Source organism: Psammomys obesus, unplaced genomic scaffold, assembly GCF_907164565.1.
Source record: "Psammomys obesus unplaced genomic scaffold, mPsaObe1.curated_primary_1811, whole genome shotgun sequence".
NCBI classification, from domain to species: domain Eukaryota; kingdom Metazoa; phylum Chordata; class Mammalia; order Rodentia; family Muridae; genus Psammomys; species Psammomys obesus.
Window position 1 is genome coordinate 14233674 of NW_026596088.1, and position 25693 is coordinate 14259366.

A 25693-nucleotide genomic window follows, 5' to 3' on the forward strand; every position below is an offset into this window, starting at 1 on the left:
AAATCTTTGTTTCCTGCTATAATATCCTCAAAGGGTATGTGCATTGGTTACTTGTCTTGCTGCTGTGACAGAACACCTGACAAAAGCAACTTAATGGAGGAAGGGTTTATCAGCTCACAGTTCCGGTACAGGACATCACAGTTCCGGGTACAGACCATCAGGACAGGGGAAGGCATGGCAGCAGCAACATGAGGCGGTTGTTCACGCAGTATCCACAGTCAGGAAGCAGAGAGTGACACATACTGGTGCTAAACTTGCCTTCTTCTTGTTCAATCCAGGACCCCACCCTATGTGCTACCCACATATAGGATAGAACTTTGGGCCTTAATTAATGTAATCTAGGAACCCCCTCCCAGATGTGCCCAGAGGTTTGTCTCCTAGGTTATTTTATAATCTGTAAACCATCAACCATCCACTATCACAGTAGAACCAATAAAATGAGGCTTGTCGTAGAACGGAGAGCCAGTGAATCTTACGCATCCCCCATTCTCTCACCACACTGAAGTACTGTCTGTCAGATCATGGCCCCTCTAGCTGCTCTCCCCTCCAATTCAAGCCATGGCTCTCTGTAGCCTCTGTCTCTTCACATGCAAAATTGTCATGTAGCATGTGCTGTAATCCTGCTGTAGTCTTGCTCCCCTTCCTCCCTTTCCCTCTCTTTTCCCTTCCTTGCCTTTCCCCCTTCCTCCCCTTCCCCTCTTTTTTTTCCTTCCTTCCCCCCTGCAGCTACAGCCCCCAACCCCTCTCTACCCAGATCAAAGGTCCACTGGGTTATAGCTAGTCCTTATCGGTGCCTGCCTGACTTCTGGCACACGGGCTAGGTCATGGCATGGAACCTTCCCCACCGCTGGAAGCCTATAAAAGGCAGAAAATCTCTCTTCTGACTGACTAACCTCACTCTGTTAGTCCTGATGGCTCTAGATGAGTACCACAGTGGGATAGCTTGATACAACTGGAAAGGAACTGTCAAGCTCAAAGGGTAGATGGTGGCATTCTGATAACTCTGTCTACCCTGTCATCTGGCTTTGGCTAGTTGCCCTCAATGTCCCTGGAAGACACAGCTCTCTGGTCACACAGGTCTTCCTCCTAGGTATTTTCATGTCTTCTTCCCTTGGTTCAAGGGAAGTCTCTGGTTCAAACTTCCCTTTTGTAAGGACAATGGGCATATGGTCAGGGCCTTCCCTAGTGACCTTAATTTTATGTCATGGTCTCCATAAAGATCCTGTTTCCAAACAGGGTGATGGATATGCTCTTCTCTCTCCAAAGTTGTATTTACAAACTGCCAAGAGTGGTAGGTCCAGGTCATTGCATCTCCTTTAGTCTAGCCTAGCTACAACAGTTAAATGCCCTTCCTTCTTACAGGTGTTTTTGTCCTGTAGGACATCCCAAAACATGAATCTGGCTGAGTGCATATTGAAAATCACTTCCCAGGTGTTCCTCTGCTGCCAGGTTCCTCTTCCTCAGTGGAACTACACTCCTCATTGGATATAAGTGCATCATGTGAGAGGAGTATTTGTCAAGCAGGGTCGTTATCAGACCAGGAGGTACAGCAAGACTGGAGAGGTGGGGGCCTCGTGGCATACGCTGGCACTGTAGCTTGTGTCTCTCTGACGCCTTCTTTTCTCAGCATCTACCTTCCACCCGCTAAACTGCTAGCTGAGACTCTCCTGAAAAGAGCTTATCCTCATCAACCACTTGATGACTTAGAATCACAGTGTGTTCAGGAAAGGCAGCATAAATGTTCTTTTTATTATTGATGTCGAGAAAAACAACTCTGTATCCTAGCAACCCCCAAAGGTAATTAACAAGCTAATTTCTTTTCTTCCTTCAGGTCATTTAGAACCGCTATGTTTTTAAATTTTAAGGTTGAATCCATTACAGTTGTCATGATCATTAAAAGTCAATTTTCTCACTTTTAACCATCAGGTGCCCCTTAGGTTGACCCAAAATTCTGTAGACATAAACAAGTTTTGTTTTGTTTTACAATTACTTATTTTGTGTGGAAGGGTAGGATTGCTCAGGCACTGTGGTGATGGTGTGGCCATCAGAGGACAACAAGCAGGAACTGATTCTCTCCTTCTACCATGTGGACCCCAGGAATCAAACCCAGGTCCCCCCCATCGGCAGTAAGCACCTTAACATTGCCAACTATAAAGTCAATAAGTCCCCTCGCTTTCCAGCACCTGGGAGGCCAGAGTCCCTCTCAGCTTCTTTGTGCCTTAGATTCTGAATCAGTCAGATTCAGGGCCCTTCCTCTTTTCATAGAAAAATGACACTTAGATGCCACAGCGTAGGAGTGAGAGGTGCTCTGGGCTGGTGTGCAAGTCTTGAGACCCTTCCCTTTCAGAGGACAATGCTAAGAAACGCTAGTTTGTAGAGCTTCAGAACCCGGGGGTGGATCTGTCACTCCCACCGGTTTATGTTCTTGCTCAACACTATAGCAGAAAAGTCCTTCCATGCTCTCCGTGCAGACCTGTGTGACTTCAGAAGCCGTACAATGAAAATAATACGATCATAACAGTCTGTGGAACCAGTTTCCCACTGAGATGGTCTCTCATCTCTTCCCCTGATACACTGAGGCCGTGAGGGTTGTGAATTTGCACTCTTACATGGGCAAGTGTTGGGAGAGGTTCTTAAGAGTGGGATTGTTATTTTGAAAATGTGAAGGTGATGGGTTGGATCTATTTTAAAAGCCCAGGACCAGGCAAGGCATACCTTAATATCTCTCAGGACTTGGGAGACAGAGGCAGATGGATAGTTCAGTGTGAAGCAAGCAAGCCTTGAAATCAGCCTGTTCTACACAGTAAGTTCCAGGCCAGCCAGTGCCACTGTGTCAATAAAGAAACAGACAAATCTCCAAACCAGAACCTTTAAAAATTTTTTCATTATATTACTTATTTGTGTGTGTGTGCGTGTGCGTGTGCGTGTGTGTGCGCGCGCGCGCGCCAGCTTCAGGTGTCAGTGCTCAAGTGCTCATTTTCCAGCTTTCTGAGGCAGGGTGTTTTATTCACTGCTGCCTCCTCTGAGGTAGCTTATGTGGGAGCTTGCGGAGATTTTCCTGCCTCCAGCTCCAGCTCCCTGTAAGAGCACTGGGACTGCAGATGTGCACCTCCATGTGGGTCCTGGAGACATGACCTCAGGTCTTCACCCTTGCATGCAGGTGTGTTACCCATGAAGCCTCCTTTCTCAGCCTTGTTATCTTAGTTTTGACTTGAATGACTCAGCAATGTAAAGCTACCATTTTGTTCAGGGTAGTGCATACATCTCATGTAATCTCAGTAAAAGGTACTGATAGAGGCTATCACCAGCTAGGGACAACTTTCTAGAACTAAAATTGAGAACAAAACCGTTATGAAAAGAGAGAAACTAGAGACAAGAGAGCTGGTTGTAAATGGGTCTTCTCTTGCTTAAAGGCAAACATAGGTTTGATAAGTTTCTAAATTGGTGGGAGAGAAAAAAAATGTAAGTATGGTTCTTGGTAAGTCTGGAGAAACAGAAGAGCTAAATTAAAGACACCACTTTCAAAACTGGCCAAAGAAAATTCTATCCATCCAACGAAAGGACAAACAGAAAACATCCTGTTTGGTGTGGTAGCAGAGAGGGGCACAGTGAGAACCTCCAAAATGCACTTGTCAGAAAAAAATAACAAGAAATCTCCCAGAATTCTGCAGATTCCAACAACCTAACAAACCAAAGAGACCCATAACCCCAGAACTTGGGCAGGAGGACTTCACAAGTTTGAAGTCAGTCTGAGCCTATGTAATGAGACCCTTCATCAAAAGAAAGGAGCAGGGAAGGAGGGAGGAAAGGGAGGGAGGGAGAGAGAGGAGGGAAGGGAGGGAGGAACTAATAGAATGAGGCAATCCAGCATACCTTGCTCTCTGGTGTTTGCACCTACACTATTCCCATCCCCCTCCCCCAGCTCCACAGAAGCCTTGAAGACCAATACCCCCAGAAACTCAAGGAAACCCCCTGCATCCCTGCAAGCAATCGCAGTACAAACAGGCAGCCCTGCAATCACAGTGCAAAACAGCAGCTCTGCAATCACAGTGCAACGAGGCAGCCCTGCAATCACAATGCAAAACAGCAGCCCTGCAAGCAATTAGAGTGCAAAACAGCACCTCAAGAAGGACTATAGGGGACTGGATGGGTTTCTCTGAGCGTCACCATCCTTTCACCTCTGTAGCTGGTATTTATTTCACCTGACCCCTTCCCCAGCAGGTGTTGGTCAAGAATGGTTAGAGACAATTGTTAACATTACAACTGCTTGAAGCAGAGATTATAGTAGAAAATGAAGAATCTGACAAAAAAAAAAAAGTTAGAAGGAAAAGCTAATGAATAAAATGTCCGCAGAGGCATGCAAAGAGGCAAGGAAGCACGGTCTACAAGCAGGCAGGAGAGCAGCCGACAGAAATTACCAACAGAGTAGTTCTGGTGTACACACTGTATTGTTGTTGTTATTGTTATTACTATTATTGTTATTTTGATAGGACCTTCCTATGTAGCCCAAGTGTTGTAGTGAAGATTACTATTGTTGTGATGAGATACCATAACCAAAGCAACTTGGAGGAGAAAAGGATTTATTTCACTAACAGTTCCATATAACAGTTCATCACCAAATGCAGTGAGGGCAGGAATCTGGAGGCAAGAGCTGATGCAGAGGCCATGATGGGGGGGGGGGGCTTACTCACTTGCTCCCCATGACTTGCTCAGCCTGATTTCTTACAGAACCCAGGGCCACCAGCCCAGAGAGAGGTATCCCAATTGTTGAACTGGGCCTCCCCAACCAATCACTAACTGAGAAAGGCTCTACAGGCTGGGCTGCAGCCTAATCTTATGGAGACGTTTTCTTAACTGAGGTTCCCTCCTCACAGATGACTCGAGCCTGTGTCAGGTTGACATAAAACCAGCCACTGCACGGTGTTAGCCTGGACTCTTGATCCTCCTATCTCTGCCTTGAAGGTCCTGGGAGGACAGGAGTGTGCCATAGTACCTGGCTTAAAGTCAGTGATTTTAAGAAATGACTGTTTTATCCCAAAATAGTGACATGGGGATGCAGTCCCAGTTATTTTTGAGAATGAGGGGGGGGGGGAGTTCACCTGAACTTAGATATTCAAGACCAGACCTCCAAGGGGCAACCTAGTGAAACCCCAAATCCATGTAAATAATTAGATAAATAAACACACAGAAATGGTGTCTCAACAAATAAAGAAAAGCTCATTTTAGACTCAAACACACACAAAAAAATGTGTGCTAAGCGTGAAATAATAGAAAAATATGTGGCACATAAATAGTAATCAAACAAGAGCTGGGGTAGCTTAGTTAATAGCAAGCAATATGGACCTTAAGTCAAAATCTGTTACAAAAAAAAGAAAAAGAAAGAGAGAGAGAGAGACATAACAATTATAAACATGAACTCACCCAGTATCAGAATCTTAAAGAATGAAGCAAATGTCAACAAAACTGGAGGGAGGAAACAGTTCTACAATAAATAGCTCTACAGTTAGCATTAGGAATCTTTAACAGACTTCTTTCCAACAGAACAGCTAGAGAAATGACATGGGCCCTTGAACCCACGTTCTAGGCCAATGATCCTGGAAGGAACATACAGAATGCCATTCCCACCAAGAGCCCAATATACATTTTCTCAGTCACACCCAGAGGCTTCTCTCACAGGTGATTCTAGACTCTAGAATGTAAAGCAGAGGTTCTCAACCTGAGGCTTGCAACTCCTTTGGGGGATGGAAAGATCACTGGAAAATACAGATGTTTATAATTCATAACAGTCAGAAAATTACAGTTATGAAGTAGCCACAGAAATAATCTTATGCTTGGAGTCCCAACAACATGAGAAACTGTATTAGCTGTCACAGCGTTAGAAAGGTTGAGGACCACTGGCCTAGAACCTTCAAGTTGATGAACCATCAGAGACTCTTAATTTAGACCTGCAGTGACCCCCAAAAGGCTCTGGGCCCATTTTATTGCTATTGGGATGTTGTGAAAACTTTTAAAGGAAGAATTTGAGTCATGGGAGTAATGTCCTCAGAGATTATAGGACTCTGGTCTTTTCCTATTCTGTTCTCATTTTTACTTCCTGGCATGAGATTGGACTGTTTGTTCCATCACAACATCCCTGACACAATGTGCTTTTTATACACTGGTCCAAAACTGATCCTGGATTGAAACCTCCAAAACTGGGTGCCCAAATAAGCCTTTTCTCTCTTTAAGTTGGTTTCTCAAAGTATGTTGTTACAGTAATGGAATGCCGGCTGACACAGGGAACATTCGGTGGAGTCAGATAGGATAAAGGAGTGTCCTTGGCCGTGATTGGACGTTGAAGTATGACTGAATGAAGAATTAGGATCAATTCAGTTCTTTAGTCTTTATCCTGAGGGTCATGTTGGCCTGAGCAAAGGGCCTTCAGATGGAAAACCAACAACTTCAATCCTGCTAAGTAATGTGGGTGCCATCCTAAAAGCTCTGGGGACATCTTACAAGTATCTAAATGATTTACAAAGGAGTGGATGAGAAGGCTGAACATGGAACAGTGGTCTTCAGGCCTTACGTCCACACGTGGAGGCCTCGTGGCTAAGGACATCCTTAAGCCAGGTGCACAGGTTTAAATGCATGGGAACGGTCTTGGGGGGACGAAGTAACTCTTGCCCTTGCCCTTTCCTAACATTCCTGCAAGTGGCAGCTCACCAGAAAAGACCCAGTTAAAACAGCTGGGTGGAGCGGGGTGTGGCTTCGTTGGTAGAGTACTTGCCTAGTATGTAGGAAGGCCTGGGTTCTATGTCCTGCACCACATAAGCTGGCCTAGTGTTCCATTCCAGTACTCACCTGGAGGCCAGGGAGTCGAAGCTCAGAGTCACTCTTGGCTACATAGGGAGTTCAAAGCTGGGCTGGGCTGCATGAGGCCCCTGTCAATAAAACTGAAGAGCTAGAGACAGCTCTGGCTCAGCTTGGTTTGTTGCCGCCAAGGACTTCAACTCTGCTCTGTAAACCACCTTGGGGCATTCAGTCAAAACCTCCGTATTAATATGTCCTGTGTTAATTTTTATAAGAATATTCTCTCTCTCTCTCTCTCTCGCTCTCTCTGTGTGTGTGTGTGTGTGCACGCGCGCTTCTTTCTTTTTATTCTTCTGTGTGTTTATTTGCTTTTGTTTTTGAGACAAAGTCTCTCTGTGTAGCCCTGGCTGTCCTGGAACTCACTCTGTAGACTACGCTGACCTCAAACTCGTAGAGATCCACCTGCCTCTGCCTGCCAAATGCTGGGATTAAAGGTGTGTGCCACTATGCCTGTCCCTCTTTCTATTTCTCATAGCCACTCAAATATTTGCTAGGAACGCCTCACCTCTGTCTTGTGCTAAATCTTCACTTGATAGATAATTACTGGCTCTGGGATATGGGGGAAGTGGTTCCACCTCCCTGGGAAAAACAACCAAACAAGACCTTGCTAACGGCAGAGCCTCTCCAGGGCTTTCTCGCAGGTCTGCCAAGCTCTATGTGCAGGTGTCTGGCGTGTTCAAAAGCAGGCTGGCTGCAAGGCCAGGCTGGGCTAGAATCTCATATCAGCTCCCCCCAGCCCCCAACAGAGTTACTCTGTGTAGCCTTGGCTGTTCTGGACTCACTTTGTAGACGAGGCTGGCCTCGAACTCACAGCGATCCACCTGCCTCCGCCTCCCAAGTGCTCCCATTAAAAGTGTGTATCGTCACGCCTGGCACTCACGTCAACTAGTGATCAGAAAACACACTTAGCTTCTTTGTAAAAGGTGGAGAGTCAAAAGGCCCACCCCACAAGGGAAATACTCTATATTTCACCCTACGATGTAGCCTCTTAGAAGAATTCAGGCAACACTGGCACCCCACTCACTCTCTGTCCTTCCTGTGAGGAGGTGCACTGGGCAAACACTTCCAAGCTGGTAACTTCACCTCCTTTTTCAAGAATTTAAGGATGGGCTGGCAGGACGGCTAGGTGGGAAAAGAGGCTTGCTGCCAAACCCAGCAATCCGACTTCCACCAGGACCCATAAGGTGCAAGAAGCAAATTGTCCTCTGATTTCCATACTCATACTAAGGCATGTGCCCCTCCCGAAATAAAGAATTAATTTATAATTTATAATTAATTTAAAAAAAGAGGGAATAAGAACTGAACAATACATGGAAATCAAAAATCAAAATTAAAAAGAATTTAAGAATGAGCCCAAGTGCAGTACCCTAGCTAGGAAAAAAAAAAAAAAAAAAAGACAACCCTATATACTGCTAGCAGCTGTTAATTAGCAACTTGGCCTGTGTGTTTACTGTGTTTAGGTTTAATTTTTGGTAGAGGTGTGTAAAGAGAAACACAAATGTTTTCATGACATCACCTTCTAAGAATCACTGTTCCGCTAGACTGAGATTTTGAAAAAGATAATTGCTTGTTTTTGTAACTCTAGTTCTTCTGTTATCTTCTCCGTCCCACTCCAATGGAGTGTTGGCCCCTCCTACTTTCATATCATTGGCCAGTTCTGATGGGAGACAAGATTGCTGGCAGGTAAATCTTTCCAGAGAAGGATGAAAAAAAATGAAGAGAACACTATGCCCTCTTCTTCCTCCTCCCTCCTCCTCTCCTCTTCCTCCTGCTCCTCTTTTTATATTTTTAATACAGGGCCTCATGTAGCCAAGGCTGGCCTCAAACTCATTGTATGACTTTGAACCTTTGACTCTTCCCTACCACCTGTTGAATGCTGGGATTACAGTCATGAACCACTAAGCCTGGTTTTACATAATGCTGCAGATCAAACCCAGGGCTCCTACCTGCTGGGCAACTCTACCCCATACCATGTCCTCCTAACTCCCCTAAGTAAAGGCTCTTGTCCTTGTTGTTGTAGCTTTGGAGCGAAGCCAGGGCCTTGAGCATTTACACATGAGCTCTATGGCTATGAGTCTCTGAGGTGCATCCGAGGAGGGTCTACCAGCTGACCCACCTTGTTACAAAGATATTGTAGGATGTTCAGGAGGCCCTGATTTTGAGGCCACGTGACTTAATTTTGACGAAACTGTTTTTGTTTTTTTTTTTTTTAATAACAACAAGAAAGCAATAGCTAACAACATCTAGGATAAAATGGGTACTCTTATGCATAGTTTAATTAGAATAAACTGTTTGAAAAGCAGCGTGGCAATAAGCATGAAGCTTATAAATATGTCTGCTCTTTAATGTGAGAATTCTCTTCCTGGAAATCTTTGGGAGTCGGGGAAGGTGAATTTCCAAAGCAGATGTGTTCGTAAAGGGGTAAAGGGGGTTAGCACCAAGTTGTTTTACAACAGTTACCGGGGGGGGGGATAATGTGAGCTGTCCCAGAAACCATGAAGCTCTTACCAGCTGAATGGACCTGCTTGTGAGTGGTTGGGGGTCAAAGCATGCATACAAGCCTATTAGAATTAGGTGTAACAACAGAGCAAACTAGGAAAGCTTCAAAATGGACAAAAAGTCCTCTAGGGAACTTTGGCAAAGTTTGGCAAAGAGTGACAAGCTCTTTTTGTGATAAGAGACTGGGTGTGGCTTTTTTTTTTTCTTTCCAAAATTCACGGTGTTTTCAGACATTTTCGTCAAGATTGTGCTATGCAGCTTTTCTTAGGAAGAAAATAATGGTAATGATAACAACCATCTTTTCTTAAATATGTGTGTGTGTGTGTGTGTGTGTGTGTGTGTGTGGTCACGGGTCCATGACAAGGCCCCTCTGTGGAGATCAAAGGACAACCTGCAGGAGTCAGTTCTCTCCTCCCACCCTGTGGGGCCTGAAGATCAAACCCCAGTTGTCAGGCTTGGTGTTAAGCAGCTTTTACCCTCGAAGCCATCATCTCATGGAACTAATAACCACATTTTATGAAAGGAAGTAAACGCGGTGAGGCCATATGGAATCTTGGGTTTGGAAGAGCACAGTGAATGGGACGCACAGGAACAAACGCACAACGGGTTGTCCTGATTCCAGGAGAAAGATGGAGCTGGCTGGGCAGGGGCCTTACGCTGTTCTTTTCTCAAGCTTGCTGGACTGTCATGGCCCTGCGAACGAGCAGAGGGCAGGAGTTCCTGTCCCAGGGCCAGGGCCAGCAATGTTGTCTCTTCCCTAGTGTCCCGAGAACTACCCATATGCAGGCAAGTGGAACACACTCAGCATCGATGAGACTTTGAGCCTACAAAGATGGCTGTGACAAGGATTTTTCACAAAAGAAGCTATTGCCTCTCCTCCCGCTCCTCCACCCCCATTCTCCTTTCTCCTGCTCACGAAGAGTGTACATTTTAGGAATAGAATTAGAACAAAAGGAAAAAGGGAGCAGACTGGCCTGCCCTGTGTTATAAGCAAAGCCCCAGGCTGCCTGAAAAATTTTAAGTAGGAAAACATCTTCAGGTGGTAGGGACGAGAAATGTTCTCAAAACCCCCGCAGGCCTTCCTCCTGTGATGTGGCATATTTGCTTTGCAGGTTTTGGGCATATTTGCTGACGTCAGCTACCCATCAAAGTTTAAAATAATAATAGTCAAAAGAAAAACAGCTCCTTTCTGCCAGGCAGCCACGCTCTGCCAACTTCTATGTTCTTTCTGAGTTAATAAACGTCCAAGAACCACCTCTCCTACAACCCTAGGGGGAAGGAAAAAAAAAAATAAAAGCACAATAATTTAAAAAAAAACCACCAGGTCAGCCCATTGCCAGCATAAACCATTCAGACAGGTGGCATTTGTCACAGTCTAATGAGGATTTTACCTCTGCCTCTAAAGGAAGGCTGTCATTAAGCTTTGCACTTACTGAATCAAACGATTGTCTGAGGACAGGCAGTCTCTTTTGCTCCCTCCTTTGAATGATGCCACAGGACCAAGTAAGTGTGTGGATGTTTTCGGCATCAGAGGAAACTAAGCAACATCAATGTAACCTCACCAAATAAGGTCTTTCAAAAAGCATCAACTAAGAGAATTGCCTTTTCATTTTGATTTTACTTGAAAATCTGAGCACAGTCACTTGTGTTATAATTCCAAAGCAGCTTCAGTGTTGGGACAGTCAGTGAAAAAGACGCTCCAATGGTGATGTCAAGAGCTCCTGTTGGGGACACTCAGACAGCTGATCCCACAAGGAAGGAAACAGCTATGAATCCCAAGGCCTCGGAACTTACCTTTGCACGTCACTGTGGGAATGGGAGTAGGCCCCTTGCTAGTTCAGTTGATACCAGCCTTCTGTACCTCTGGCAACACACACACACCCCATTGTTAATGCCTCCTCCGGACAGATTAGATCCACATTCCTCAGAAAGTACCTAGCTCCACAGGGAAATGGACCAGCAGGCTCCTTCCACTGGCCCGACAGCTAACTACAACTGATAAGTTTTAATTGAAATACCTGGAACAATTACACCAACCACAGAAGACAATGTCACCCTTATATCTCCCCTGCCACGTGCAGAGGGGCGCGGCCAGGCAGGAGCACCTCAAGTTCTTAACTCACTTTGATGTGCTTTTACCATGGCTCCGTGCTATGGTTAATCTATTTGTTTACCCACAGTGGCCTATTGGATTGCTTCATTTTTCTCCCCTCTTTGGGGGCCTTAGCTAGTAAACCCTACTGTTTGCACTTGAAGTTAATTGGCATTTGCAGTTTACTTGAACCAGAACCTTATCTCCGGCCAACGAAACTAAAGTTGGACTTGGGTCTGCATAAAATTCATGAAAGGTCATGGTTGGTTTAAATCACAGAGCTGGATTTAACAGCTAAACACTATGTAAAGATCTTTGCTTTCAACTTGTAGTCGACACTGACGTTCTTTTAAACAGCAAAGTGGGCTGTGCTTCATTCTGCAACTTCCCTTTCTCCTGAGCTGTAATTGAGTCAATGACTGGGCATCATGAACTAGAAGACAGCACCTCTGCCTCTGCAGAAACACACCCCAAAGAGCCAGGTTACATTTTCACCCAGATTACGTAGGCCAGAATTTTAAAACTCAAAGTGCTATGTTTGGGTGGGGGTGGAGAGCTTTTAACACGTTGTATTTAGTAGGAAGACACAGCCTTAGATTTCAATGCAGTTTGGCTTTTCAATGAAGAAATAAAAGGCAAATGATTTAGCAGACGGGTAATTCCCAAACCTGAAGAAATGTAAACAGCCAGGATTTTGATGCCTATGGGTTTTATCAAAGATGTTAAGCAAGGCAGAGACCAACTAGTGCGTCCTCTTTGGCTAGTTTTAACACGTTTCCAGTCACAATTAACATTCAAGGAATTTCCTTTTCATCCAAGTGTTTTCTTTTAACAGCACTTTATGCCACAGACCATAGTTCTAGCTGTCAGCAGTCCTTCCCATACAGAGGAGTGGTAAACATGTCCATAATGTTTTTCTTTCTTTCTTTTATTCTTGTTTTGAAAATGGGCTTGGACCTTGTCGATTTACCTAACGTGTTTTGTTGTTTGTTTTTTTTTTTTTTTAAATAGGGAGGGGTTCTCACCTCCTGACTCCCTTTCCCTCTAAAGCTGAGGAGGTTTAGAGCTTCCTTGTCCCCCACACTCACCCTGAGTCAGAGGAGCACGCTGCCTGACAGGCACCCCCTCCACTCTCCAGACCCATCCCGAGACTCTGAGCTCACCCCCCACGGCCTCATTTCGTGTCCCTGAGCAGGCCGGGCCAGCGCGCGCTGCAAGTGTCAAGGGTCACTCCCTACAACTTCTACACGAGGGATTCACACACTGGGGGTACCGAGTCCGAGTCTTGGCTATGCATGGAGCTCAGCCCGGTATCCGAGTCTTCATCGTTGCCGGGACAGCTCTTAGCTAGTCCCCGGGCCTGGTCCACCCACATTTCTGCACAGGTCTGAGGCTGAGGTTCCTGAGAGGGTCCACCGGAACCCAGAGCCCCGTCATGCACCACCGTCTGCTCAAAAGTGCGCCAAGTCTGGAGGAGGCCCTGCAGCTCGCGCTCCTTACTGTCCCTCTGCTGCTGGCTGTAATCCAAGTCCGCCTTGACGGCCTCCAGGTCCGTGCTGAGCCTCAGCCCGATGTAAAGGCTGGTGCTGAGCTGTGTCCTGACCCGCTCCTGCTCCAGCAGCAGCTCGCCATCCGGGCCGCCGTCGGGCTCCGGGGGCTCGTCTCTGGCCGCCAGCTCTTCGCTGCGCCGCCGCATCCACCGCTGGTTCAGCTCCTCCTGGATCTCGGCGGACAGGCGCTCCAGCAACTCCTCCTGCTGGGCGCGCTCCTCCTGCAGCCGCGCCAGGTCTTCGCAGCGCCGGGCCAGCTCCTCCAGCGCCGCCGCCTGCGCCTCGCCGTCCAGGGGCGCCGCCGCCTCCGGCCCCTCGTCCGCCCGCGTCCCGGCCTCGGGCTCGTCTTCAGGCGCCGGTCCGTCGAGGTCGAGGCCGGCGCCCACCAGGTAGGTGTCCTGCACGTAGTTGACCCCGTGCCTCCGCATGCGGTCGAGGTGCACCTTGGCCTCGTAGCGGTCTATCTCGCGGTCCAGCTCCCGGAGCCGCTGCACCTGCTGGCGGATGGTGTGGTCCTGCGACAGCACCAGATGCACCAGCGTCTCCATGCGCTCCACCGACGCGCCCTCGTGGGTCCGAGGGAGCGACGAGCAGGAGGAGGCGGCGGACGACGCGGACGAGCCAGGCGACGGCGGCGGCGGCTGCTGGCGCCTCCGGTTGAGTTTGGCCAGCTTGCGGAAGGCCTTGCGTACCACCCGCCGCTGCTTCTCCTGGGTCAGGGCCAGGCTGGGCCGCGCCGGGGCTCCCCGGGTCAGGCCGGGGCGCTCGCGGCTGAGCACGACCCGCGCCTCCGCGCTGCGCGGCCCGGCGTTGGGCAGCGACGCCTCGCTGCGCACCAGCACGAAGCGCACATTCTCCTGCTCGTCGCCCCAGGCGGTCCAGAGGCGCAGGATCCGCGTCTTGTTGGGCAGGATGCGCTCAAAGCCGCGCCACTTCTCCACGATGCAGTAGCAGTGCGGGGGACCACACAGCACGCCCTGGGCCAGCGCGTCGTCGTCCTCCTCGTCGTCGTTTTCGTCCGGGGGATCGGGCAGCTCCAACGGACCGGAGGGGTCCTCCGCCGCCCCCTGTCGCTGGCCCCGCCGCTGCCTGCGGCGCCGCCGGCAGCTGTCCTCCAAAAGCACCCGAACAACGTCCGAGCAGGTAGTGCGGCGAGAGAGGCCGGACACCAGCTTCTCCTCCTGGCAGATCCACACCGATATCTTCTTCTCTGAAGGATCCATGGCGCAACTGGGACGCAACTGGGACGCCTGGGCTTGGGTTCCAGCGACTCTGGCTCTGCCCGCGGTGCCCGAGGCCTCCGGGTTTTGCTCCTCCCCCACCTGACTCCACCTCTTCCCGCCCCCAGCGCCCTGAGCTGAGAGCACCGCAGGCGCGGCGCCCAGACTCGCCCCTCCCAGCCCCGCCGCCGGCTCAGCCCCTGGCTCGGGTTACTGGCGTCCGATAAAGAGTTTTATCCACCCTGAGCAAAGAAGGACTCCGGGACCTCTCTGCTACAAAGCCTGGAGCCCGCACCTCGCCGGGCATCAGCTCTGCGCCTCCCTCGCCTTGCCTTGCGTCTAGAGCTGTTTGGAAACACCTTAACCCGACTAACCCTTTTCCAGAGCCCCCAGATGCGCGTGGTCTTGGTCCTTCAGCGCCCTCTGTATATTAACTGCACTTTGCACAGGCGGGGAAACTGAGGCACCCAATAGTTTCTAATGGAGATGTTGTGATCCACCAGCTCAGATTTGTAAGGGCTGCTTCTAAACCTTCTTGTCTTCCTCAGACACAATGGGGTCCATGAGCACATGTACAATGGTCTGAGGATGGTACACAGTTCCCCATAGGTCAGATTTGTAGATCCCCACCTCGCCCTTCCACTCCCCACAGACTTCTTGACAGAAAAACTGTTACAGTGGGAACCTGGGGGCAAACGTAAATTGATGGCCAGTCCTAATTCCAGTGGGGGTACTGAGGCCGTTGCTATGTAGTCCGGAAATGCTAAAAGTCAAGTATCAGAACACAAGAAACCCAAAGCCACAACGTGAAGCTTGAAACCCTCTTAGAGCAAGGCTTGCTCTGGCCTTGTCCTGGAAAGCACACATCTGACTGCTGGGAGACCTCACTCCCCTCTCTCAAGACCTTAGATGTCTCGTTACTTCTTGAAAAGTGCTTTTGTCGGTTGAATGATTCCTTCCCAGAACGTTTTCTGGATTCCCACTGTGCTCTAAGTCCAGGGCTACGGACGTGAGTCTCTGGCAGGAGCTCCCGGTGGCTCAGTAAACATTTCCGACGCCAGGCCTTCCGAGTTCTGACCAGGGGAGTCACCGTGTGTTGGGGGGGGACACCCAGGAAGCTGCACAGCAGGGGAGTCCTCATCTGGAAGAGTCTGCAAAGGCTCCCCATCAGGGATATTCATGGCAGGCGGAAGGAGCTGATGTGCGGAGCCGAAGAATCAACAGAGCGTGGCAGTCTCTGGCCTCAAAGAGTTAAGTGAATAAGTACCCGACAAGGGTGAACTAACAGGAAGCAGGTCAGGAGGGGTCTTTAGTTCCACGGGTGTGCTTTTGAATGTGTTGGAAGCCTAGAGGAGATGCTGGCTGCTTGTGCGGGATGCTTTTACTTACTGGGACCTTAAGAAAAATAGGAAACCTCCTTGAATCTCATCTGTAAGGATGGTGATAATTTTAGAAGTAACAGCCGTAAGGATCAGATGTCAGGTTCTGTTAAGTCTACAGCAGAAGTTTTCATTGACCGGTTAGAACCTGGGAGGGATGTTTTGCATTGCTGTAAAATGAATTGTCGTTTCCTTGGTAGCTGAAAGCAACACTTGCACATGGTTTCACTTGTCTGAAGGTCACAGTTTGTACTTGGCTTGACTGCTCAGGGTGTTCCAAGCCAACCGTAGGCTGCTTCAGGACGGAGAGGAAAGCTACTTCCGACCCGTTCAGGTGTGCTTCCAGAAACACTGAGGAAGGACACTATGTTCCCTCCCCCTGAAGCACTGAAGTCACCACCTACATGGTGGCTTTCATCAGAACCTCTCTTAGCCTCGTAGATTCTTCCCATGTAGCATTTACAGCAGTATGGCAGGTCAGAACCACCCAGTCCTCTTGGCACCTAATCGTCCTGGCATCATCCTTTACCGGCTTTGAAAGAAAATGCCACTTGTAAAAGGCTGCCTTCATCAAGCAGACCCACCTGGAGAGACTCTATTTGGGTAGACTGATTAGTCACTGCGCTCGCTAGATTTATGTCAACTTGACACAAGATAAAGTCATCAGAGAGCAGGGAGCCTCAATTGAGAAAATGAGATTAGGTTGCAGGCAAGCCTGTAAGGCATTTTCTTAATTAGTGGTTGATAGGGAGGGCCCAGCCTAGTGGGTGGAGTCATTCCTGGGTAGGTGGTCTATAAGGAAGCAGGCTGAGCAAGCCCCATGGAGCAAGCCTGCACCCTCCTCCTTCCAGATTCCTGCACTGCTTGAGTTCCTGCCCTCGCTGGTTTTTTTGTTTGTTTGTTTGTTTGTTTTGTTTTGTTGTTTTTTATGGCATGCTTAACGTGGAACTGTGAGTGAACTAAACCCTTTTCCCCCCAAGTTGCTTTTGTCATGGTGTTTCGTCACAGCAACAGTGACCCTAACCGAAACAGTTGCCTTAACTATATCCACACGATCATTTTGTGTGATGTATCAGTCACCAGAGCAATGAGGGGAGTGGAAGTAGCAGAGAATCGTGAGGCCAGCTTGAGATCCTTCCCACCGTAGAGCTTACTAACATGGCCAGATCTTCACTTAGCACCATCATACAGTATGGGGACCATAGAGCCACGAGGGGTGGAGTGGCAGGCTAGAAGACCCTTAAAAGAACATCCCACTGAGCCAGGCAGTGGTGGTGCAAGACTAAGCCTAGCACCCAGGAGGCAAGGCAGGTGGATCTCTGTGAGTTCGAGGCCAGCCTGATCTACAGAGTAAGTTCCAGGACAAAGAAACACTGTCTCAAAAAAAAAGAAAAAGAAAAAATCTCACTCATGCTACATTGCCTATAGAAACAAATCAAGGAGTTATGAGCATGGTCTCTTAGCAGTGTTTCAGAGAGTGGGTTTTAGAGGTTAGTCCAGTAAATAAAGGAATAAAACAAACTGTCCTATCCTCTCAGCAGAAGTGGGTATCTGGAGAAAAGGGCTCCCACCCACTAAGCAAGCAAGCAGTTCTGCAGCAGACGGCAGCCAAGCACCTTCTAACTCAATTTCATCCTGACACTAGCCACCTGAAGAGAACTCAGCTTGAGAGCTCCGTCCCTAAGACTGCCTCCTACCCTCCCTCAGATGATAACCACACGTCCAGGCTTGAACTGAGGGTCAGATGGAGGGGTGCAGGGCAGGATGTAGGAGAAGTGGGGTGGTTCCATGTCACCCTCCAAGTACCTCCATGCATTCAGCTGTCCAAAGTTCTCCAACATGATCATTTGGGGAAGACCTGTGGGAATGTCATTGGATAGGCGTCTGACGGATGAAGGCATCGGGCCGTGGTGGTCAACCTCAGCCCGGGAGGCTGGGGAGTCGAGGCCCTGTGAGTCTGGCTGGGTCCTCCCAGCCAGCTGTCCCTCCCATTGAGTATTCATTCTAGAGGCTTCCCAACGCATCACCTCACAGGTGCTCGCAAGGGCTCCCAAAAAACAGAAGCTTGTCCATCGCTGTCACCACTCTGGAGCTACTTTCAAGAGCCAAGGACAAAAGAACAAACTGTCTGCCCCCATAAATGCTCTTCTTGCTCTAAATCATTTAGGAAATGACAAAGACTACAATGGCTTCACGCCAGGAGCTGGTGAGCCAGAAGAGGAGTGTGCAGTCACGAACTGCATAATGACATTCCCGCCAAGGACAGACCACAGTGGGGTGGTGGTCCCACAAGGGCGGAATGGAGGAGCGCAAAGATCCCGGCTACCTAGGGAGGCTGTAGCCATCCTCAGATTGTCACAAGCTACTCGGGTCACGTGTCGATGTAAACAGGCCTGCCATGCTGCGTGCTACAAAAGCAAAACGCGTACGGCTGCTCCTTGGTAATGGAAATTAACAACCATGTTTGCCTGGCGTTTATGGTTTGTGTTCTTAGTGTACCAAACTCACGATTGTTATTTTAGACTGAACTTGTACTTACAAAAACACAGTTGGCTGCAGAACAGCACCCTGTCCTGTGCAGGCAGCAGCTCAGACATTTGTTTACCGTATCACTCCGTGGCAAGGCTTTCGCCTATGCTTGGTTTTATCTTGTGTTATTCTGTCTCTCATAACCCTAGTGGCCGTAGGTGTCTGTGTCTGTGTGTGAGAGTGGGAGAGAGAGAGCCAGAGAGAGAGAGTCATCAGCTATTCCACTGAGGTTTGCATGAGCATAGTCTGCGATGTTCGCACAATGACAGATGCACGAACTGCTGCATGTCTCCGAACGCATCCCTTCATCCTGTTGTTCAGGAACATAAAACTATACGTCACATGGACTGGAGAGGTGACTAGGTAGTTAAGAGAGTTAAGAGTGCTTACTACCCTAGCACAGAACCAGAGCTCGGTCCCCAGCACCCACAGAGTGGCTCAAAACATCTCTCATTTCAGTTTTAGGGAATCTGACCACACTATCACAATTGCCACAGGTTTTGTAAGCCCCGCCTTTTGATCTGAGGAAGGGATGAGAAGTCGACATCACACGGAACAAAACAGTGTACAGTATATAAAATGCCTATGTCCAGGTTAATTATTGTCAACTTCACTGGCTTTGGAATCACCAAAAAGATACACCTCTTGGCATATCTGTGAGGGTGCTGCCAATGAGTAACTGAGGGAAAAAAGACCCACCTGACTGTGGGCTGTCTGATCGCATGAACCAGGGTTCTAGAATAAAATGTGCCTAACAAACGCTAAATAAAGCACAGCAGAAGGAGGCACACAGGGGCTGTTTTGTAGCAAATTAACGGAGACCATGCAAATACTCACCCATTAAGGGATGACGCCACAGAAAAGAAGTTGCCCCCAGCTCTGAATGTTTGCAGCAATTAAATCTGGTAAAGTAGATTTATTTGTCTAGGCAACAATGAGTCTCCGACACGTATTGGCCAGTGCAAAATGCCAGTTTCAGAAGGATTCATGTGACAGGATCTTGCTTGCATTTTAGAAGACCCACACAGAACACATATGCATATACCTAAAACTGCTCTCTGTGTTCTCCAGGAGTCCAGACGCCTGTATGGGCATGCCTAGAGAATGGTCCTAATGAACACTCAGCTCAAAGCAATGGCTCCTTGCAGGGGGGGGTGTCAAATTTAGCCTCATGTCGTAATGAATTTATATGAATTTAGTCATCTATGAACTATTCAGTCACAATGAATAACTTTTTTTTTTTTTTTTTTTTTTTTTTGCTTGTTTGCTTGCTCGAGGCAGGGTCTCATTCTGTAGCCCAGGCTGGCCTTCAACTCAAGGTGATTCTACTGCCCCCGCCTCACACATGCTGTTATTATTACAGGTATGTGCCAGTACGCACATCTTTGTAAAGTGTAGCACAAGTGGAGACGCTGGAATTGGGATCACTACCCACTGCTGATTCTCCTGTAGGCCCCTCTCTTACTTGCCTACGTCTCTTTTCTGTGGTCCTAGCCACTGCACAGCTGTGTCAGCTTCCTGATCCTAGGGAGCCTTCAGCAGCTTCGGACTTTGTGCCACTGCTCGTGAGATACTGATGCTCCTGGCAGAGGGAGCGAAGGCAGCGTGAGTCCCACAGTGTGTGCTGAACACCGCTTCCCTCCTCTCTCTCCAGGGACACTTTCCAAATACTCCTCAGTTCTCAGAGGGGTGGCAGAGGCCTTTGTTAAATTCCCACATTGGCTCTCAGAGGCAGCACGTCATTCGAGCCTGTGGGAGTTTTTCCAGTGGGCTACTTTCCTAAGACCTAGAGAGGTGAGGCATAGCTCTTACCATGAGAAAGCCGGGGTCACAGGGGAGGGGTTGGCTAGTTTCCCAGCTCACACGGCTCTATGGAAGTTGGCATGTCTCTGGCGCTTTCTCTACCTTTCCAGTCTGTCAGTCAAGGTTCGCAGCAGCCCGGAACACCCCAGAAAGGAGCTCCTGTCCCTAATTATGCTGAGCCACACAAACACGTGACTGGATTTTACTTACTGAATCAGTTTCTTGTAATGATTAGCTCCAGAAAATAATTCGGCAAACTGTGTTAACAGAAACTGCAGCTCCTCTGGTAGAGGAAGCTGAGCACAGCCACTCTTATGCACCTTATGGACAACCCTTCTGTGTCTCATCTGAGCCCAGAGCTGGGAAAAAAATGCTGGGCTATTAACCCATATATGCTTCTTAAAGTGAGGGAAAACCTGGCATTGTGCTTTTAAAAATGCAGTTTACTGGGCTCTATTAATGGAAATCCCTGTCCAAAAACCCAGAAGTCTGTCTTTAAGACCGTCTCTTCTGATGATTATTTTTTATAAAGTCAATATTTAAAATTTTATTATCATTATTATTAAGGGATGTGTGTGAGAGAAGGGGAGGGAGAGAGAGAGATTGTGTGAACAAGGGCACGCACATGATACAGAACACATGTGGAGTTCCAGGGGTTTGAACTCTACAACGGGTTCCAGGGTTTGAACTCAGGCAGTCAGGATTGCATGTTTTTGCCTAATGAGCCACCATCCAGCCTCCCCTGATGAGTCTCACATACGTTAAACTTTGACACAGACATACGGAGATCTAAGAACTAGATGTAAGCACTCTTAACGAGAATGTGCTTTGGCCATCTGGCACCATAGATGTCAAAGATACACATCTGTAGAAGAAGATGGCGGGAGTGTATGACAGGTCAGAAAAAGATACGTCAGGCAGGAAGGAGAAAGCAGAGCTCAGGCAGGGTGGGAGGAAGTGCTTCTCCATTCTCCAGCTCCGGGGACTGGCGAATGGTTGGTGGAGGTCTGGGCTATGAGCTGAGAACGTAGCGACTCTTAGGTAAGGGACTCCAAAGCAACAGTCGCTCCAGGTGTGGGAAAGACATTCTGCAAGTGAGTAAGCATGCTTAGCCTTTGCTCCAAGCAAAGGAGGCTGGCATCTGTTTGAGAGACCTTCTGGGAATTTACATTACATGTCACCTATTCAAGGCTGGTGACATCACTCCCGAGGACTATATCAAAAGGGGTTTTGTTTGATTAATTTTCATTATCTGCTGTTACCCAGTAATGAAAGGTGATACTATTAATGAGTGTGTGAACGAGACAGTGTCTTCAATGCCATCTCTGGACCATTCCCGGCTTTGTCAGGGTAGAATAGCCCTGACCCCAAGCATGCCCTTTCTTCATTGTAGGGAACACTACTCTTTCTCTCCAAGTCTACCCGGCACCACATTATTGCGTATCAGCTGCTTGCTTCTCAGACACAGTATGAGGCCTGTGCTTGAGTCTTTGCCATTCTGTGTGTGTAGAATGCTAGCTTTCTTTCTGCAGTGAGGTTGACTGAGCTGAGAGGAGTTTCAATACCATATTGATTGGCTTGGAAGTGTGGTTCTTTTAGAAGCTGGTAGGAACAGCAAAGACTTGCCAGTCCATTTAAGGAATATTGTTTGGAGGAAATTAAATTGGACTGAGTGGGACTTTGGATGCAAATTACCGTGAAATGCTGAAGCCATCATTGCAAGATTTCGCAAAGATGATTTTCTCCACTGAGGAAAATATGGAGATATTTTTTTTCAATTGTCATCACATCCATCCGGCTAGAAGAGGAAGGAGGCTGTGGGCTAGATAAGGGAAGCAGGTTACATCTGGCACCCCAGATTCTTCTCCCTGCTCACTGAAGAAGCTTCTCTTTGTTTCTGCCCTGAAGTGCAGCGTTGTTTTCCTGGACCGTGCTCTGGGTTAAACCTGGGTTAGACTATGGATCTCTTACACTTGATCCCGTGACTGGGAGACCCACACAAATGCAAGCCTAGAACACAATCGGACCCCTATTAGCTGAAATCGCTGTGAATAGCACAGAGGCCACTTGATCTTACGAAGGTCTTGTGGGGTGGCTTTCTCATTTGTACCAGCTAAGTTTCAAGATGAAATCAGCTGGATTACCAGCCTGGGGGTGTCTGCTGCTTAAGAATACACTCTTTAAGACTTTTGCAAAACTATGCGTGCTTTAAAAAGCACTTCCTCCATAGGATGCAACAGTACTGTCTGCATAGGTACATAGCCCAGAGGACTCAGAGCAGGACTTCAGAGAGTTCGCACCTCTGGTATTGTTCATCATCCACAATACCAAAAGAGAAGCAACTGTGGGGTCTACTGATATATAGATGAATAAATACCATGTGAGATATTTTATATAATGAATTCTTGTAATATTTAGGAACCTTCAGAACATAATGCCAAACAAAGCCAGGCAATTATCAAAAAGACAGACTGTTATAACTCTACTTTCATAAGGTTCCCAGAAAAAAATCAGGTTCATAGAACTAGAGACTCCAATGGTGTCCCAGGGCGGAGGGAGAAAGTGGGGCGCTGTTTCTCATACAGTTTCACTTTTGTGGTATGAAAACGGCCTTCCTGTCACTGAATTTCATATTTAATATCCTTTACGATGTTTCAGTGGTGTGAGTGGGATGACCGTGATAATATCTGGCATTTGAACACCTTGTTTCCAGTTGGTCACAGTATTTTATCACAGCACTAGAAAAGTAACTGATACAGATGCTAAACGTCATATATACCTTACTACTTTTGAAAATAATAACAAAGGGCTGAGAGGTAGCTCAGCATTTAGGAATACTTGCTGCTTCTGCAGAGGACATGGATTGAGTTCCCAGCACCCACATTGGGTGGTTCACAGCCACCTATAACTCTTGTCCCAGGTGTCTTCAGGCACCTGGATGCACACAATGCACATAAATTCACACACATACACACACACACACACACACACACACGATAAATCTTTAAAAAATAATAATACAATATTTTTTCTTTAAAAAAAACCTTTATGTGCATGAATGTTTTGCCTCAATGTGTGTCTATGCTATTTGCATGTAGCACACAAAAGCCAGATCCCCTGGGAATGGAGTTACAGACTGTTGTGAGCTGTCATGTGAGTGCTGGGACTCGAACCTGGGTCCTCTGAAAAAGCAGCCAGTGTTTTTAAGTGCTGAGCCCTCTCTCCAGCCCTAGTTTTAAAAGACTCTATACTCTATTTCTTAGTAAGAGAGCCTTCAACTTTTTAAAGGATGTGTGTAATACTTTTCACATGACTTTCAAAGTAAGTAGACTTTGCTCATTAACTCCCCTCCCCTTTTTCTGAGACACCAAATTCCTGGCCACTGTGCATTTGAATAAAGTATCTGTCTTCCTTCTTACCCGCTTCCCCACAGCTCGGTGAGTGAGCAAACTTTGTTAGCTGTCAGTGTTGTCTGTGGCTTCATTGCTCCGGGCTTTGCCAGTCCCTCAGGCAGGTGTGTGCACACGTTGTTAAGCTTGTGACTGATGGCTGGGCACCACCAGCTCCGCACTAAGGAGCCTGTGTGTCTCTCTGTTGACAAGGCGTATGAGTCTCGCCAAGACTGATGTCCCTTCTAGTTCTCGCAGAATCCACAGCACACAGCCTGCCAAGGCGCCTGGAGACTGTGGACAGGAACACACTCCATTTCAGCAGGCATTTGCTTATTAAGCAACCGTTAAAAAAAAAAAAAAAAAAAAGCCAAGTGAGTTGGATTCAGAGGTTCTTCATCCCTGTACCCTGGAGCACTAAGTTTCTAAACAGGTTTTCTGTCTCAGGAGCGACAGGAAACAGAGCTAAGCCTTCGTGTCTAAGTCAGCTCGCCAAACTGCCTCTGCGCGTTTGTGTGCAGTCTGCGTGCTTTAACCACAAGGTGGCTTCTCAGAACTTCGTTGGTTGATGTCCTTACTGTAGGACACACACCTGCACTGACCACAAGTGGCATGGGCCCGTCACCTCGTGTGGCCTCCAGATGCAATCAACAAAGTAAACACAGTACATGGAGTGGCTTGACTGATGTGGGGGTTCAGAGGACACCCCTGGTGAGGCTCTAGGTTCTTGTTTCCAGAGCAAGCAATTGAGCAGAGGAACCTAGCTACCGCAGAAACAGTGACAGTTTATTAAGAAAAGACACACCGCTCCCTTTGCCCCGTCTACAGCAAGAACGAAGAGCATCCTAAGCAATCAGACTGTCGACATCACTCTGGAGGGGCACACAGTCATTGTGAAGGGCCCCAGGGGAGCTCTGCAGAGGGACTTCAAGCACATCAATGTAGAGCTGAGTCTTCTCGGGAAGAAAAAGAAGAGGCTCCGGGTTGACAAATGGTCGGGTAACAGAAAGGAACTGGCCACTGTCAGAACCGTCCGCAGTCATGTCCAGAACATGATTGAGGGTGTTACACTGGGCTTAGGCTATAAGATAAGGCCCGTGTACTCCTCCATCAACATCGTTATCCAGGAGAAATGGGTCTTGGTTGAAATCCGAAATCTCTTGGGTGAAAAATACATCCGCCGGGTTCAGATGAGGACAGGTGTTGCTTGTTCTGTCTCTCAAGCCCAAGAGGATGAATTAATCCTTGAAGGAAATGATTTTGAACTTGTTTCAAATTCAGCAAGCCACAACAGTTAAAAACGAGAATATGCGAAAGCTTTTGGACGGTGTCTACATGTCTGGTGAGGGAGCAGCGCAGCAGGCCCTAAGTTACCCTGCTCTAGAAACAAGATCCTGAATTACAAGTACGACTTGGTTTGTCTCTGGGAACAATAACAGACTTATACTGAAAAAAGAAAAGAAAACGAAATATTCGCTTCCGGGGGAGGAAGCAGGCTGCAGCAAGGAAAGAGGTCAGCAGTTCAAGAAACCCCCACTGCATACAGGGCTTTCCTGTGCATGCTGTGTTACCTGCAGCTCAGCTCTCAGCTTCACGCGTCACGTGTCTCATCAGCATTTTTGATCTTCACTCGGGATGAGCATTTTGGTATTATATCAAGCTGAAACTCACCTTCAGACTCAGGAGCTGTGCTAAGAGCAGTCACCAGCTGTTTTTTCCTGCCCTTTCTCGTTTGATTCTCACAGCTGTGCCATGGGAAGCAGGTAGAAGCTCCCTGTCTATCAAAAAAATGTTAGGTGTGTGGCAGGGTTGGGTTTCAAATCTTGGTGCAAGGGTGGGCTCAATAGCACAGTGGCAGAGCACTTTCCTAGCATGCATGAGGTCCTGGGTTCAATCCCCAGTACTGCAAACAAAACAAAACAGAACAACAACAAAACTCTTGGTGCAGTTCCAAAGCTTTTCTTGCCCTGCTGGGGTTGGCTGAGAGGTTCACTGCCTTACAGGAATTCCAAACGATAATGGCCTCCAGGACCTAGGATTGAAAGTCCTCCTCCAGGCAAGAGAGAGACAAGGAAGTTGCCTTCCAAGCCATACAGCACACATACATATCTGGAGGGTTTCTAGGAAGGAAATCTGGTGGGGGAAGGGAGACATTTGTTTTTTTTAGTTTAAATGTGGGAAGATTGGAATCCATCATTGTCTACCTTTGGAGGTAATAAGTCAGAGCAGCTCAGGTCCAGAACAGACCAGCGCTCTCAGATATGAAGTGCCTGGGGCTTCCCCACGCCCTTCTCCAGACCAGTGCTGACACTTAAAGCCGCAAATGCACACTCTATGGTGGCTTGTTTAGAGAACCCACTCCCATGGCACCACCTAGGCTGCT

At 47.8% G+C, this 25693-nt stretch overlaps 1 protein-coding gene and 1 pseudogene across 1 annotated transcript; one reads left to right on the forward strand and one right to left on the reverse strand.

The window, feature by feature from the left end:
* Positions 1-10957: 10957 nt before the first annotated feature.
* On the reverse strand, positions 10958-14280 carry Rassf10 (Ras association domain family member 10). The gene has a single exon (XM_055627510.1). It carries the CDS (start codon positions 14211-14213, stop codon positions 12684-12686), a length of 1530 nt encoding a protein of 509 aa, XP_055483485.1. The 5' UTR covers positions 14214-14280; the 3' UTR covers positions 10958-12683.
* A 3707-nt stretch (positions 14281-17987) lies between these two features.
* Positions 17988-24708, forward strand: LOC129691251 (60S ribosomal protein L9-like; annotated as a pseudogene).
* Positions 24709-25693: the final 985 nt, after the last annotated feature.